This window comes from Pelodiscus sinensis, chromosome 2 (genome assembly GCF_049634645.1).
Source record: "Pelodiscus sinensis isolate JC-2024 chromosome 2, ASM4963464v1, whole genome shotgun sequence".
Taxonomy (NCBI): Eukaryota; Metazoa; Chordata; order Testudines; family Trionychidae; genus Pelodiscus; species Pelodiscus sinensis.
Window position 1 is genome coordinate 55,335,623 of NC_134712.1, and position 17,158 is coordinate 55,352,780.

The 17,158-nt window shown below is 36.8% G+C and overlaps 1 protein-coding gene across 20 annotated transcripts in view; it reads left to right on the forward strand.

Moving 5' to 3' along the window:
* Nucleotides 1–17,158, forward strand: part of EYA1 (EYA transcriptional coactivator and phosphatase 1) — a 229,512-nt gene that overhangs the window by 164,965 nt on the left and 47,389 nt on the right. For all 20 annotated transcript variants that reach the window (XM_075920528.1, XM_075920531.1, XM_075920529.1 and 17 more), the window contains 2 exons: nt 2,094–2,177; nt 10,263–10,352. In XM_075920528.1, coding sequence (XP_075776643.1) covers nt 2,094–2,177; nt 10,263–10,352 — 174 coding nt within the window. The remainder of the gene's footprint in view (nt 1–2,093; nt 2,178–10,262; nt 10,353–17,158) is intronic.

Consider the following 17,158-nt stretch of genomic DNA (forward strand, 5'->3'; position numbering starts at 1 on the left):
GCTAAATATAAATCAACAGTGTGACACTGTTGCAAAAAAAAGCAAACATGATTCTGGGCTGCATTAACAGGAGTGTTGTGAGAAAGACATGAGAAGTCATTCTTCTGCTCTACTCTGCGCTGATTAGTCCTCAAATGGAGTATTGTTGTGTCCAGTTCTGGGCATCACATTTCAAGAAAGATGTGGAGAAATTGGAGAAGGTCCAAAGAAGAGCAACAAGAATGATTAAAGGTCTAGAAAACATGAGCAATGAAGGAAGACTGAAAGAACTGGGCTTGCTTAATTTGAAAAGAAGAGGATTAAGAGGGGACATGATAGCTGTTTTCAGGTATCTAAAAGGGTATCACAAGGAGGAGGGAGAAAAATTGTTCTCCTTAGCTTCTGAGGATAGGACAAGAAGCAATCGGCTTAAACTGCATAAAGGAAGGTTTAGGTTGGACTAGGAAAATCTTCCTAACTGTCAGGGCGATTAAACATTGGAATAAATTGCCTAGGGAGGTTGTGGAATGTCCATCTCTGGAGATATTTAAGACCAGGTTAGATAGACATCTATCAGGTATGGTCTAGATGGTACTGGGTCCTGTGCCATGAGGACAGGGGACTGGCCATGATGACCTTTGGAAGTCCCTTCCAGTCCTAGTGTTCAATGATTGTCGGTGTGCAGTTTGTAGGCTGTGGGAGGGAAGTTGAGTGTGGAGATTGGGTTTTGGAAAGGGGGGTTGGGTGCAGACTCAGTGCTGGGGGTAGAAGGTCATTGCTTAACTTGGGTGACTCCTGAAAGTGACTGGCACACACCCAGATGTGTGGGGGAGTCTCCGCCTGTATCTTCCCACAGCCACCACCAGACATCACAATTCCCATTGGCTATAGTTACTTCACAACTCCCATTGGCCAGTGCCAGTGGGGGCTTCAGGTTCTGAGCCTGCAGGTATGGTGCTGGTTGCTTCTGGGAGCTGGTTGCATGGAGTGAGGACTGATAGGAAGCCTGCCTCGGCCCTGCTGTACTGCCACTGGCAGCCAGAGGCCCTTTTAAATAGCCCAAGCCTCTGGGCAGTTGCCCTGTTGGCAGGCCTACAGCTCAGAAATACAATGACAATATGTCTGGTGGAACATTTTCCACCCAAACACTTTTCTAATAGAAATTAAGCTTTTAGCTAACCATTTTTTTTTATGAAAAATTTACTTTCCTTGGAATATTTTGAAAAATGAATGTCTGAAACCAATGAACCCTGACCAATGTGGCACCTTAGAAACTAACAAATGTATTAACTCATGAGCTTTTGTGGGTAAAACTCACTTCATCAGATGAGTAAGTGAATTTCATACACAAAAGCTCATAGCCTAATAAATTTGTTAGTGTCTAAGGTGCCACAGAACTGCTCATTTTTAAAGTCACAGACTAACACTTCAATCCCTTTGTGTTTAAAACCACATATGTTTCAGTTTGATAGTTTGCTACAGTGTCTCATGGTGCTAAAATGGTTTCATGTGTCCATTGACTTCTATGCACTACAGTCCCTGGGCAGACTTTACCTTCCATTATGCACCCCAGCCAGGGACAGCCAGGATGCACTAGTTCCCTTTGGCAATAAGAAAAGCCATTGGCTTTTGAATAATGTACTGTATTATGGTATTCTCTTTTTGTTTAACAATAGCTATATTTATATATTAAGAGAATAATTTACAGTAGCAGTAAGTATAATACAAAACGAACAGATTGTTTTACTCTATTTTTTTTACTTATTATTTACAGCCTCTCTCCGACTTACAAACCTGTTACGGACCAAGCAATTGGTCATAATTCAGTTTGTTCATAAGTCAGACCCCATAGAGTTACACATGACTGCGCTGTTCGTAAGTGCGGATCGTGTTCGTAACTCGGGGTTTGCCATTTACGACAGCTTCAATTGTAACTGCGAACGGTCATAAGTAGCAACTCGGGGACTCTATTGTTAGTTTTTCTGAAATTAATAAGAAAACTATCAGTTAGTATGAGACCATTTCAATATAATTTTCTCATTTGTACACTTACTGATTCAAGTATCAATTTTACAGAGGGACTTCTTGATTTTATTTATTTATTTATTTTACAGAGGGTATTCATTTGGGATTTGGATGAGACGATCATCGTTTTCCATTCCTTGCTTACAGGGTCCTATGCTAACAGATATGGGCGGGTAAGTGTCAAGGAACTAATTTACAATCATGTGCTGTTACATAGGTGTGTTTTTCCTGCAGAAAGGACCAGAATGTTAAGGGACTGGCATGATAGGCAAAGTAAGGTTGAAATATAAGGGGATAGGCAGAAAACCAGGAGGATTTTCCTAGACTCCATTCCTTCCTTACTTTCTATAAGAGAAAAATTACATTATTGGAAGCGATAATTATGCCATTTTAAAAGGTTGATCATAGCGTCTGCTAAGCATCTGTATCTCCTATTGGCTTCATTCTGTGTTACAAATACTCAGCTCCTTTCAGGAAGTGCTGAATGACTTGTGGCATAGGTAGGGATAACAAGCAATTAGCAAAATTATTTGTGTGATTCATCACAGTATTAAAAATAGAATGCCATTTATTTAAGCACTTTTGGATGTTTTCTACATTTTCAAATGTATTGATTTCAGTTAAAACACAGAATACAAAGTGTACTTTAGATTTATTTTTATTACAAATATTTTCACTGTAAAAAACAATAGATACTATATTTTTCAATTCACCCACAAGTGCTGTAATGCAATCTCTTTATCATGAAAGTTGAATTTACACATATAGAGTTATGTATAAAAAATAACTGCATTCAAAAATTAAAGAGTGGAAACATTTAGAACCTATGAGTTGGACTTCTTATTCAGCCAATCGCTCAGACAGACAAGTTTGTTTACATTTACAGTAGATAATGCTGCCTGCTTATTGTTTACAATGTCACCTGAAATTGAGAATAGGCATTTGCAAGGCACTGTTGTAGCAGGTGCCAGCAAATATTTATGTGCCATATGTGCTAAAGATTCATATCTCCCTTCATGCTTCAGTCACCAGTCCAGAGGACATGTGTCCATGGTGATGAAAGGTTTTGCTTAATAAAAATAAAAAAGCAGAGTTAACTGAAGCATGTACATTTTCATCGCCTGAATCAGGTACCACTAGAAGAAGTTTGTTTTTCTTTTTTGGTGGTTCAGGTTCTAGTTTCCATATCACGATGTTGTTCTTTTCAGTCTTCTGACAGCATGTTTCACATCTCATCTTTCTCAGATTTTAGAAAGCACTTCAGATTCTTAAATCTTGGCTCAAGTGCTGTAGTTTCTTTAGAAATCTCACATTGGTAATTTCTTTATGTTTTAGTCAAATCTGCAGTGAAGCTGTTCTTAAAATGAACAACATGTGCTGGGTTATCATCTGAGACTACCTTTAAAATATAATGTAGAGCAGAATGTGGTTAAAACAGAGCAGGAGACATACAATTCTCCACACATGCCAAAACATGAAGGGGCATACAAATGTTTAGCATATTTAGCATATAAATACCTTGCAGTGGTAACTACAAAAATTCCATGCAAACTCCTGTTCTCCTTTTCAGGTGACATAAACAAGAAGCAGGCAGCATTTCTCCTGTAAATATAAACAAACGTGTTTATCTTAGCAATTGGCTAAATAAGAAGTAGAGCTGAGTGGACTTGTAGGCTCTAAAGTTTTACGTTGTTTTGGAGTGCAATTCTGTAACAAAAATTATATTTTTAATTTTTACTTTCTTAATAAAGAGATAGCACTGCAGTAATTATGAGGTGAATTCAAAAATACTATTTCTTTTGTAATTTTTACAGAGCAAATATTTGCAATAAAAAGAATATGAAGTGGGTACTATATACTTTGTATTCTGTGCTGTAATTGGAATCAATATATGAACATGTAGTAAAACATCTGTAAATATTTAATGCATTTCAAATGGTTTTCTATTATTTAATAGTGCAATTAAAACTGTGATTAATCATGATTAATTTTTTTGCATTAATCATGTGAGTTAACTGTGATTAATTGACAGCCCTAGGGATAAGGTATTGCATTTCCTTTGGGTACACTAATAAAGAAATAGTATGTTTTAATGCCTCAAATAAGCTATAAGTAAGGTGAAAATTAGTTTGGGGGCCAGATAGATTAGTCTATTATATTCATCCAAACATTAATTTTTTAATGTTAATTGTTAATTTTTAAGTTTAGCCTTGCTGCTATTCAAGTCTTAAAACATGTTAGAGTTTTGAATATTATTTTCGAGTAGTGGTTTCAAAATCTCTTCCCTTAAGAAAAATGCAGTTGTAAAGTGAATGAATGCTGTTTATGAATTTATGTGGCTTAGGAAAATGTTTCACAATTCTCTGTGTTTTTTTATAAAACAAAATGACTGGTAGTTGAAATCTGATCTGTTTCCTGAATTTGTTTTAAATCTGTCTTGTTCCAGGCCAGATTGATTATATATTTTTAAAAATATGATCATATTAATTGCTTATATATTAAGTAACTCTCATGTTTATTTGGAATAAGTTTGGAATTAATAAATGAATGAATATTATCTAATAGCCTGCACAAAAGTTGCAATCCATTTTATAAGATTTTTAAGATCAAAAGATGACCAATTTGTAATCCGTTGCTACTGAAATAAAGCTTTTACGTTGTAATTCTTTATCAGTTTTTCATCTTTAAGTACTTACTCGTGTGTATTCCATACTAGGTGTAAGTGCACTATGTGCACTATTGCCAGAGATTTTTCCCTTAGTGGTATCTATAGGAATCACATGCACACATTGATTAGGCACACTTCTGGACCTCTCAGTAGCAGTGCCACTTACACTACCACTCCACCTGGACTTGATCTTACAAGGCCATGTTCGATTGCTTCATCCAAACCTTACTGCCCTGTATCTGACTCAATGGATGCTGAGTGGCTGAATCCCAAGAAAGAGATCAGGTTCAATAGGTCTTACTAAGTAGTTGAAAGCCTTCCACCAGGACAACTTACTTAGCTAAGTGGAAATGTTTCACATGCAGAACATGTGAACAGAATCTTTCTCCATCCTGATGTTCTCTTCAGTCTGTCTTGGACTACATGCTCCACCTAAAGCTGCAAGGTGACTCTCCCTATTAAGGTTCATTTCGCCGCTATCTCAGCCTTCCGTCCCCCAGTCAATGGCAGATCATTGTTCTCTAACCAGATAATTATTGGGTTTCTCAAGGGACTGGAAATATTCTATACTTAGGTTCATGAGTCAATCCCCCTTGTTGACCCATTGTCCTGTCAAGCCTCATGGGACCCTCTTCAAGCCATGAGTATCATGATCCCTACTGCTTCTCTCCTGGAAGATTGCTTTCCTGGTAGCTATAATCTTGGCCAAAATGGTTTCTAAGATCAAAGCCTTTATATCAGAACCTCCTTATGCAGTATTCTCCCATCTGGCCTTTATATCTATGGTGCCAAAATTCCATACAACCAGATTGTTTTTCTACCTGTCTTCTTCCCAAAGTCTCAAAAACCTAGTGAGGAACATTTGCTTCGTACATTCGATGTTAGGCAAGCCCTCACCTTTTATATTGAGGGGACTAATCCCATCTGCAAATTCACACAACTCATTGTAGCAAGTGAAAAGGATGAGAGGGCTACTTCTGCCATCCTAAATAAATCATGTTCTGGATAACCACCTGTATTTGGGCCTGTTGCAAGTAGGTGAATGTTAGACCTCTAGCCATTGTAACCAATCATTTCAGAAGAGCCCACTCTTCGTCGGCAGCGTTCCTCATGAAGGATATCTGCAGAGTGCAACCTGCTTGTTGGTTCATACCTTCATGTTCCTACAATACATCACCCAGCAGGTTCAAAATGGCGCCATTTTTGGGAGAGCAGTGTTTGTCAGCATATCTATGAACCCCAAGTTCACTTCTGGAATACTGCTTGTGAGTCTCCTAGCATAGAGTGCATCTAAACAAGCACTCAAAGAAGAAAAAATATGAATGGTTACTAATCTTTTGTAACTGTTGGACTTTGAGATGTGTTGCTTATTTCCATTTCATGAGCTACCCTTCTACTCCTCTGTTGGAGATACTGGCAAGAAGAAATGGAGAGAACTTAAGGTGGCGACCCTTATATCAGTGCATATGCACGCAATTCCAGCATTCTGTAGAGCCAGCCCAACAAATACAATTAAGATAAAAAGCTTTAGCAACCATGCACACAGTATGTGCAAACCTATCCTGCAATGGAAATGAGCAAAGTATCTTTTTTTATTATGTGAAAAGGTTAGTATAGAACTATCAAAAACTATTTTTCGGTTTACTGGTCTACCCTTCTGCAAACTGGGTTACTAGGTTGATAAATTATCGTTGTCACTAAATTATAAGTTAAATTAGCTGATATATTCTAAAATACATAACATTGTTCTTTCTTAATCACTGCAACGTACTTGTTCATTATGGGCCTGATTCTACAACCCTTAAACACAGTGAAAAACACAAAGTCAAATATACGTGCTATCTAATAAGAGCAATGTTTATATAATTAAACCGTATATTTTTCAGGGTTGGATTTTCAAAATCTTATGCCTAAATTGCATTGAAATATTTGTGTTTGATTTCACATGCCAGTCTTATGGATTATTTAGGTGCCAGCCCAAATGATCGAATCCTAAATTCTCGTGACAAAAGCTATGGGTTCATAATTTCATAAAGAATTATGACATTTGATTCTCAACTTATTAGTTGGTAGCAATGTGACAAAAACATACGATAGATAGCTATAGATAGCTATGCATGTTAAAAAGAGATGAGTGACAAATGAAAGCAGTTCAGTCACTGGAGAAATATGGCTTAGTCGGACTGCCAGCTGATGCATATGTGACAGAATGTGTCTACCATTCAGTAAATACATAGTGGATCTCATTGGCCAATTGCAGATTTAAGTCATGTTCAAACAATGTGAATAGCAACAAGTTTAGCAAGGTGTTTATTCCACCTTCTTTGGACATAACCTGGAACATGGAATAAAACATATTTGATGTTAGAAGAAATTATTTTAACAAAATTAATGGGAAGAAGAGGATGATTTGAGGTATCCTTTGCTTTGGAAGAAAATATTAGAATATTTTAGAATAAATGGGGTGTGTACAGGGCTTGCATTTTCCAGCTTTAAAAGTCAAAATGTGCATTTTAGATTTGTGTTTGCTTTGTTACGTTATGTTGACCCCACAAGTTCTTCACACTTTAAACTGTTAAAGGAAAAATACTAACTGATTTTCACGGATTTTGGATTACACCCAAAATATTGTCAAACACATAACAGTGAACAAACTGAAAAAAACATAGGGAACAATTTTTTTCCCCCTTCTTTTGTAGTAATCTTAGGAGTTATTTTTGACAGGAATACGTTTCTGTTTCTCAGTAGATATCTGGTTTTCCCAATTGCCAGTGTCTTTAAGATTTATGAATCAGTATTATCAGGCTCAACTGTTGCGAAAATCATAATGCCCAAATCATAACCCTCCCCCCCAAAAAATGAGATTTTATTTTTCTATTTGATTTCTGATTTTTAAGCCGTTAGGCTTCCCGTTTTCAAGCTTTTGTCCACAACAAAAGCTAGAAACTTAATTTTAATGGAATCTGAGATCTCATATAACCAATTAATTAGAGAAACTGGATCTTAAGTAAAGCAATAAATACGAGGAGAAAGGGTAACAAACCCTGTCTGTTCCCTCTTGATCCATTTTTCTATTGTCTCAGTGAGCTCTTCTTGAGGATTCCTGTGAGTAGTGACAAGGAATATTGCTGAACAGACAATACTCTTTTTTTTTTTTTAAGTCTCTGCCTCTCTCCTACTATTTTTCTTCTGTTTATTTTTGTTCCTCTTTTCCATTTGCTCTCCCTCAATCTTTTACATTTATTTCACCATCTGCTATGTTTATCTTTTTTGTCACTTTTTTTCTCCTCTATCCCTCAGATGCTGTTTATGAGCAAAATCACAAATGTGCTTTAGTGTTAGCATTTAATCCGAGAGAGTGGGACATTTTTTCTTTCCTGTTGAAATAGATATGACTGTTTCCAAAAATAGTGCTCTGAAATGAGTATAATAATGTTTAGTTAACAGTTCTTTTAATTGACATTAGAACTTTTAGCATCCACATAAATGATGTTTTGAGCCAGCTGCCTACTGAATTGGTTATGTTGGAAGCTGGGAGAACATTGATGCCCCATGTATAGTATTGATAACTCGAGACAGGCAAATATACAGTAGGAGTGGCATTAGAAATGCCGTGGCCCTTCTGTATTAGGGATTTCAACAAGTAGTCGACTACATGATTAACCAGTAAGCCTGGGTTTATTGGTTAATCCTATCAGCTGCACACATTCCCCCACCACTTGCTGCCTCTGTATCACAGGCAGCAATGGGGGGAAGGTGGGAGCTCATGCCTGTGACAAGCTGGCCTTTAAGCCAGCTCCCCACAGGCACCGGATCCCATGGAGCCACCTGTGCCCCCTCCCCGCTCCTACTTAGGGGGGCTAGGTAGGAGCTGGTACACGTAGGAAGCTTGCTTTCAAGCCAGCTCCCCGTGCATATTGGCTTCCGCGGAGCCACTCGCTGCTGCTGTGGTGCTTGATATTAATGATCTGTACTGTCATGTTGGAGTTCAGTGTCAGGTACATAGCTCCAGTTTCCGGCTCTCTAGGTTGGGAGGAGCTGGGAATTCTGTGGTGCCTAGCACAGTCAGCCCTTAGAAGGAGGAAGTAGAGAGTTTTACTTCATTGAACAGCAATCCCTGTAATTGAAATAAGGAATGATATCAATTAATTTTAAAGGATGCTGATTTTATAACAGTTCGCAAATATGGCATTGTATGATGAGAAGGAAAGCCATCCTTAGGATTTCACCGAGAAAATAAAACCTTCCTAACCCCTTACATGCACATGTTTCCCTTCCAGGAAAATAAAATAAATTCTGCAAAACTATCAGCCTTATAAAAGGAGGAATACAGTAGTCTGATTCATACTTTAACGCAAGCAGATCAATCTTTGTATTTACAATATCCCAATTTCTCTTCTGAAATTTTTGGTGATGCAAAATATAAATATAAAACTGATTTGTAAGTGTAACGGGCTTTATTGCTGGCAAAATGGCAAGATTAAATAAATTTAAATCTTTTTATAGGAGTTCATAAGTATATGTAACTTAGAAAAATGCTCATTTATTATTGTTTTATTATATCGTATCATACATCATATTATTATTTGTTAATTTGATAGTGAATTGAAAAAAAAATCAGAAATCATGTTACAAAAATGATTAATTTGATATAGGAAAAAAACTGGGTGCTAAATCTGGTAAAGTTCCTGGTTTTAATTGTCATCAGTTGTAGAATGTAAGCAGATTTAGGAAAAAAGAAAACTGTTCCTACTATCCTGTTTTTTATCATAAAATAAAACTCCTGATGAACTAATGTTTGATTAATTGTGTCTTGAAGCACTATAACATATTCTTTCAAAGCTGTATTTTGTATGTTCTTGGATAGTCTTGAGAAAGCATTGTAAGTGACGGAATCTACATCAAATAAATATATTAGACTCAATTTTCAGATAAAAATATATAAAACATAAAAATCAAAACAGGACAAACATCTGTAATGCATTTGGTAACCACAGTGCTGAACACACTTCTTGAATTTATTAGCTCAGTAAGGAGTGCGTTGTTATGGTAATTTCTGCAGAGAATTTAAAGTGTGTTCTGTATCAATAACAAACAATAGATTTGTTCATTCTGCATGGGTGGGCTGTATTTAAAGAATAATTAAAGCATGGTTTTGCAGAGAATTAATGAGTTATTTTATATGTTGTGGTTGTTTGCAAATTAAACATTAATGGTGATTTATTAAAGGCATAATCAGGCTAATGACCAAATCATCTTACTCATGGAAGTCTCCTGGAGTATGCCATGATTGTTTTAAATCTATGCACTATATTTAAATCTTGAAGTGTGGGGGAGGTCCCAATCCTGCAGTTGGAACAGCATAAGTGGATCTCTTGCATTTATATATCCAGAGATCTGTTGAAGTCTTGGTGGAGAATCAGGGTTTTCACTATCAACAGCTTTTAGGGTAGCCCAACTTTAACTAGATACGTGATATGTAGGTGACCTGTCAGCTGATATATTCAGTATTCTCTACTTCTGAGCAATATTTCTTATAGCATGCGATGTGTGCATGTTACTGACTATATTTTGCCATTGTTTCTTTGAGGATCCACCTACTTCAGTTTCTCTTGGACTACGGATGGAGGAGATGATTTTCAATTTGGCAGACACACATCTGTTCTTTAATGACTTAGAAGTGAGTACTGATTGTTTGTTTACACTGAGCAGTTATTTAACATTTGTTTTGTTTTGCATGATAGCAAATAGCTTGAAAGTCTGGTTTGGTATAACAACTTTAAAATGCAAATGTTAGGAAAAAAATATATATATAATATTCTCCAAAGGATTTGTTACCCCGAAATGCAATGCTTTTATTTAATGTAAGCATCAATTTTGTGCCATTATATGTGCAATTTTAGATTATTCATCTAATGTATATATGATCATGATAGGCCAGCTTCAGAAGTGGATTCACAAAATCCATCTATAAGCATTAGAATTCAATAGTCTGCACAGGCCATTAAATATTAAACTTCAGCTTCTATAAACAGTTAATAGCTGGGTGCAGATTTCTCAGTTACATCCCACTGAGAGGAAATATTACCCTAGAACCCAAGGGAAATCATTAATGTTGCATATGCTGTCAATCTCAGAGGCTTATTACAGTGGGGTCATCTGCCTTCCGCCGTGGCAGGTACAATTTGTTACATACTAGGATTTCTTTGTTAGTTATGCCTCTCTTGTGTGGCATGCTGTGAGTATGTGGTGTCAGCATGCCAACAGCTTTCTCAACCTCTGTGGGTTATGGTTTTAGGATTCTTGTGAGATCACTCTTAAAACTATCTGGATTGCTGAAATTGACTGTCACCATGATGCGAGGCTGTTTCATCTTAAAATGGAAAAAGTGATTTCTGTTCATATTTTCATAACAAGAAAACATGAAAATAGTCAGATTTGTTTCCCAGCATAATAAAGACAGCCGTTTATTTAAAATCCCAGTGTTTAGCAAGCTTGTGGTTGGACTGCCAACAGACATTAATCATCAAGTTGTTGTTTTGCTAGATTTTAGGAATGTGTTATTCCAGACAGGCAAAAGAATCTAAAAGATTCAAATGCAACTTTTGCTGATCAAAGTTAATTGGCATCAATTGGCCTTTAAATATTTCCTGATGTTTCCCTTTTCAAAATCAACAAAATACACCTTATTTAATAGATGAGCCAAAATCATTTGAAAAATGCCAGTGTGTGACAGATCTTAAATGTGGTTTGTACAACATCTGTCCCTTGTTTAGATTTCTTTTCATCTGAGAAGAAACTACTCACAGATGAATTGGCAACTTACAGTGTAATAAAATTATTTAAATGTGCTTTATTTTTTCTTCCATTCCTTAGTGAAGTATTTATTTTTACACTTACAATAAAACACAAGCTTTCTTGCATTTAAAAGTGTTTTCTTTCATTAAGGAAGCTGCATATAAAGACATTATTGTTTTTTATACAAAAATGCCATTAGTGAATGACATGTGTAGAACTGATTTTTCAGACTTTTAGAAGAGCATAACAAGTACAAGCTACTTACTTTCCAAATCTGTTTCTGATTTGCATTTCATTTTATCCAGAGCAGCAAAAGATGGTAGTATCACATCTTACCAATATGCTTAATAAAATGTGTAGTGTGTTTTCATTTGCTTTGCACAGCCATATATGAATCCTATAGCCACCCTTTGATACTTGAACATAAGTGCCATTGGCATTAATAGCAGTTAATCTCATACCTCAGGGGGATAATTGTCATGTTATAGCCTTAACATTACAAAATGTCATCCTTTAATTGTTCATTAACCTTTGAAGCAGCTGGCTGTGCATGTGAAGAAATATTGGCCCAGATCCTCAACTAAGTCCAAGAAGTGCACAAAGCAGCTTGGCCATGTCTGCATTCTCCCAACACTGTGCCAGTTGTCTGGTGTTCTCAGCCTATGCTAGAGCAGTCCAAATACAAAGAGAAAGCCGGCACAATGCATTCTTAAATATACGTGTGCGTACGTTGGCCGGAATGGAAGCTGCGAGATTGTGCTGGGGTGGGGACAGCACGTGAAAGCCGGGGGCTCCCAGTGAAGAGATACACATGGCCCCCACAGCTGGCCACTTTGAACAATGCAGGGGCGTAGAAGGCAAGGCGCTTGCCCAAGGCTTTCGCTGGGCTGTGGGATAATGGCAGTTTGGTGGCCGGATGCAGCCCATGGGCTGTATTTTACCTGCCCCTGTCCTAATTACTTGACTTCACAATACTTAGTTGGTCATTTTAGCTTGTGTGTTCTTGGGAAGTAATATACTGCCAGATCAGACACCTGCCTGTAACTATAACTCCTTTTAACAAAAATTTGGTCTGGAAATATCGCAATTTTGTTAATAGTTGTGACACAAGACTGAGGTGAACAGGGTACCATTCTCCCTTCTCCTCTCCCCTGGCGCCTTCTGAAGTCTGCAGGGGCAAAGCCTTGCTCTTGTATATCTTCTAGTATCAAAAGGAGTAGAGACCATGCAACCCTCAGAAGGTTCACAAAAGAAAGAACCTTGTGCACTGTGCAGAGAGATGTGGAAGGGGAGGGCAAGAGGGAAGTGAGAAGCATTCGTCAGGGCATTTCCTTCACTCCTTAGATCTTCTGAGACACGCATTAGGAGAAAATTAATGATCACTTTATGTACGATCTCTAGATGTGAGGAAAGGAGCTAGGACTGAGATTTTCAAAGGTAACTAAGGAATGTAGAGAACTCCCATTGCAGTTGGTGTTGAAAATTTCTACCTAGAATTTTTTTGTTTAGTGTCATTGTAAATATCCAGCTGTCATTTCATGGCCTGTTTTGAATTTGTTGGAGCTGTTAAAACATCCTGATGTTAACTAAATGTAGTAACTTTCAAATCTACTATTTATTCAGCTAATCCTTTGTGCCCTAAAGCATAGCTATTTCAGTATAAAAAGCAATTTTAACCTGTCTTGTTTTTTTTTCTTTTTTGGTAGCAAAACAAAAGTGTTTTTAATACAGGTTGGACCTGCGTAGTCCAGCACCCAGATGAGGGATTTTGCCAGTCTTGGGGAGGTCACTTTTGTCTACTAGGCACCAACACGCCTGACCACTATCCTCCCAGCCGGTTTCTGTCCCCTTCTCCCCGCCATCCCCACTGCTGCCCTACTGCTGGTAGTCTGCTGCCCTGCAAGCCCTCAGGTTTCCAGCCCCAACCCTTCCACCAGGACTCTCTGGTCCTGGAACATCCATGTCCAGTTGCTGGACCAGAGAGTCTTAGTTTTGAGAGGTGCAACCTGTATACTTTTTTTAACTCCGGTGACTGTTTCAGGCTTTAGGATGTGATCATTTATTAATCTTATGTTATTTAATTCAAGCATGGTATTATCTTGGATACCATCATTGCTTTATTTGTGGCTTTTATGATAAACAAAATTGGGTTTATAATGAAAGTGTAGTTATACCTTTAACTGTAGAGTGATTCCTTTGTTAAATAATTTTTTTTGTTTGTAATAAAAGTAATGGTTAGCAGACCTCTAGCCTAAGCACAAATGTCCACATGGATATTTTTAACCTCAGGATGTAAGCTCTGGGAGCCAGTCAATTGGTCTGGGCTCTGTGATAGGATGTTTTGTTTTGTTTTTGTTTTTGTTTTTTTGTTGATTTTTGCTCTGTAGATATACACAGAATCTATGTTTCAGAACCTAAATAAGTGGCCTCATTTTGAAGAGGGAGCATGAGTGGGAGTTACATGCCTAAGTACAGGGTTAGAAAACATTCTCATTATGTAATGGAGGAAACTATATGTATTGGCATAATGTTCTCAAGAGAACCAAACTATCTCACCCAACAAGAATGGTGTAATAATGCCTGAATTCATGCTCCAATCAGCAGTATGTTGTCGGTAGAGGGCATATATTGTTATGTTTTAATTAAATAAATTACGTGTTTTTAGCATGTTCGATATTATGCCGCAAGATATTTAAGGAAGTTAGCCACTTGATAAGATTAAAATGTGATAGCCACCCAGCACAACTTGTAATATTTGTCCTGCCAACTACCTTTAAAAATTAGTTCTTTTCTTTGACAAATTACCTAACCTTTTTAATTAGGTACGTTATAGAAAGAATAATTGGTTACATCTATTATTGATATTTAAAACAGCAATTAAGACTAAGATTTCAAAGGTATTAAATATTTTACTAACCCTAGTATTTTTTACATTATAGATATAACCTCATGTGTGAAGCTGTAGATGTCACTATATATTAGTTGACCATGGTCATAAATCTTTTTTTTTTTTTTTTTTTTAAATGTTAGCATTATGGAATTTTTCTTGTTAATGTTTATGAAAAAGACACTTTTCTGTTTAACAATTTTATTAAAAAATTATAGGAAATAAAGATCCGATAAAGAAATTATTCAATTCAGTTCATTAGGGATTGTTATATTTGTCTGGGCTTTTTGTGTTCTGTTTGTTTTTTGGTTCTGGCTTTTGTTTCTTTTTAAGGCAATTTTGTTCTTTTTTATTAAGTTGTTAAATTAATTTTGACACATCAGAGAAGGTAAATGATACACATGAAGGTACAGCAATGATTGGCAATTTGTTTTCTTTCACCAGTGAAAGATACGTAATCTGTATTCATAGACGCAAAATCCATTTCTTGCTTCTCTGTTTGTGAATCTGAGGAATGTCCTGTGTATTATTTTACAAAACTGTCTCCGTGTGCAATCTGATGAAATGTATATGGAAGTCATTTATTATGAATGCAATATGGAATGCATTTTTCAGCTACTTTAGGTAAGGTATTTCTGCGTCTGTCAGAGAGAAGGAATATTATCAGTTATACATTTAAAGCAATAGTGCAAGCCCTCCAAAAAGGAGGGGAAGGAGAATCAATTTGATGTCATATTTTAATAATACCACTCCTGATTGTAAGCTACTTTTTTGTATTGGTTGCTTGCAGAAGAAAAATTGGGGAAGTGAATCAGAAATTATGTTCATGTTATAGGCAATATTTTGGTGTAACAAAAAGGATTTACATTCATAGCTATTGAGACCTTGACTCAGTGATTGTCCATCTTGTTTTGAAGGTGGTTTGATTAAGGTTTGTGACATAATCCCACCTACATGTGGAAATCAGCTAACTATCATCAGTTTTAACTGTGTGGTTACAATATAAATATAATGTTGCTTTCTGATAATTGTCCTATTGACTACATTGGCATATTCTTCCACATCAAGACTATTCAGTTGTTGCCTCCATGAGGGCCACAGATATCTTACATAATGTGATTATTTCCAACAGTTCTCCCTCCCCCCAATAAACCAGTTCATCCCATGGAGAGTCGGAGTGAGATTTTTCGAAGGTGTTCTGTACTGATTTACTTCTGCTCCATTTGCAGGTAATGGGAGTTTTACCATTGACCTCAGTGGGAGCAGAGAGAGTAGTTTGCTTTTAGAAATTTCTCCCTATTAGTATTAGTGTACAGTATGCCACTGAATTCCAAGTGGAAAATCAAAATGTGAGATTGGACACTGGGTCATGAAGTCTCTACATCCCACATGTTAAAGCAGACTACAGATCAGAGCCACATTGTAAAATATTTATGGGCTGCATTTGGCCCCACTTTACTCCTCCTCTCCACAGTCTATAATTCTGTAAACCTATAAATCATTCTAACATACCTAATAATTTGTATTTGTTTACTTGGTGGATTTTACTCAGATGCAGTAAATTGGATTAACTGATATGTAATGATATGTTCTTTATTCTTTATAAAATCTTAAGTATACTTTGCTGGCTAAACTGTGTGCTCTTTTCCAATAGTTATTCTACTAGCTTTATAAAAGGCACTTAATTTTCAAGAAGTCATTATTAGTGTAACATTGTTTTTCCAGCATGCTTTTACCCCCATTAATCTAGCTGAAGTTGCTTTCTGCTACTCTGTAATTAATACAATCAGCTGCAATTGCTGCAAAAGCAAAGACATTATTGCAACAGAAAATGATTGCTGTTGCTACCATGATAAGTAGAAAAGACAAAATATTTTTTCTGGAAAAGATTAAAATTGTAACTTAATTAAAATACAACTTATAGGGTGCAACCTTCACCCCTTTGATATCAATATGTATTTTGCCAATGACTTCAATGAAGTGAGGATTTTGCGCGTGAGAAATAAAAACATTTCTTGTTAGCTGACTGAAAGTTCTCTACAGTCAACCATTTTAGCAACATTTTCAGTTGTTATCACAAATTTATCTTGATTTTGTGAATGTTAATAGTTTTTCCCTCACAAAATTACCAGTATTTCCTGACTCTGGCTGGGCAGTCAGATCACACTTTCTTCTTTGAGTATGTGTTAGTGTGGATAACACTGTAGAAGTGCATGTTGTCATGCACATGAGAACAGAGCCTTGTAAGTAAGTGTATGCATAAGGGACCACCACATATGTGCCCTGAGTCGTCTCATGTGCCTGTATGAGGAAATAAAGTGCAGGGTGGCTGCAACTCTGCTTCCGTTCCCGCTTACCAGTCATAGCAGCCAGATGGAATGTAGCGAGTGTCCAGCCTACTTGGCTTTAGCTCAGGCAAAATCTTCAACATGTCATTAGAGATGGAACAGATGAGTTCTAAAGAATTGCTGTGATTGATGTTAGACTTTCCCCACCTCCATCTCCATCTTTCCCTTGCACCTTAATCAGACAGGTTCCTAAGCCTGTGAATTGTATGCCCTGCCCTTCCTGTGACACACTAATTCCACTAAAAGTCTAAGAGAGTCCAGTATATCAAGTAGACCCTTGGGATGTCTTTCATTCTCTGGTACCGTTGTCAGATGACTTATAGGGAAAGGCATCCATGATAAAAGAAAAAATCCACAAATTTTATTGTGTGATTGACCCTGCTATGGGCAGCTGGAAAATGTCAGTCAAAATACCACCAATTGCAAAAAAGGTAGAAAAGTCAGGTCTCTCTA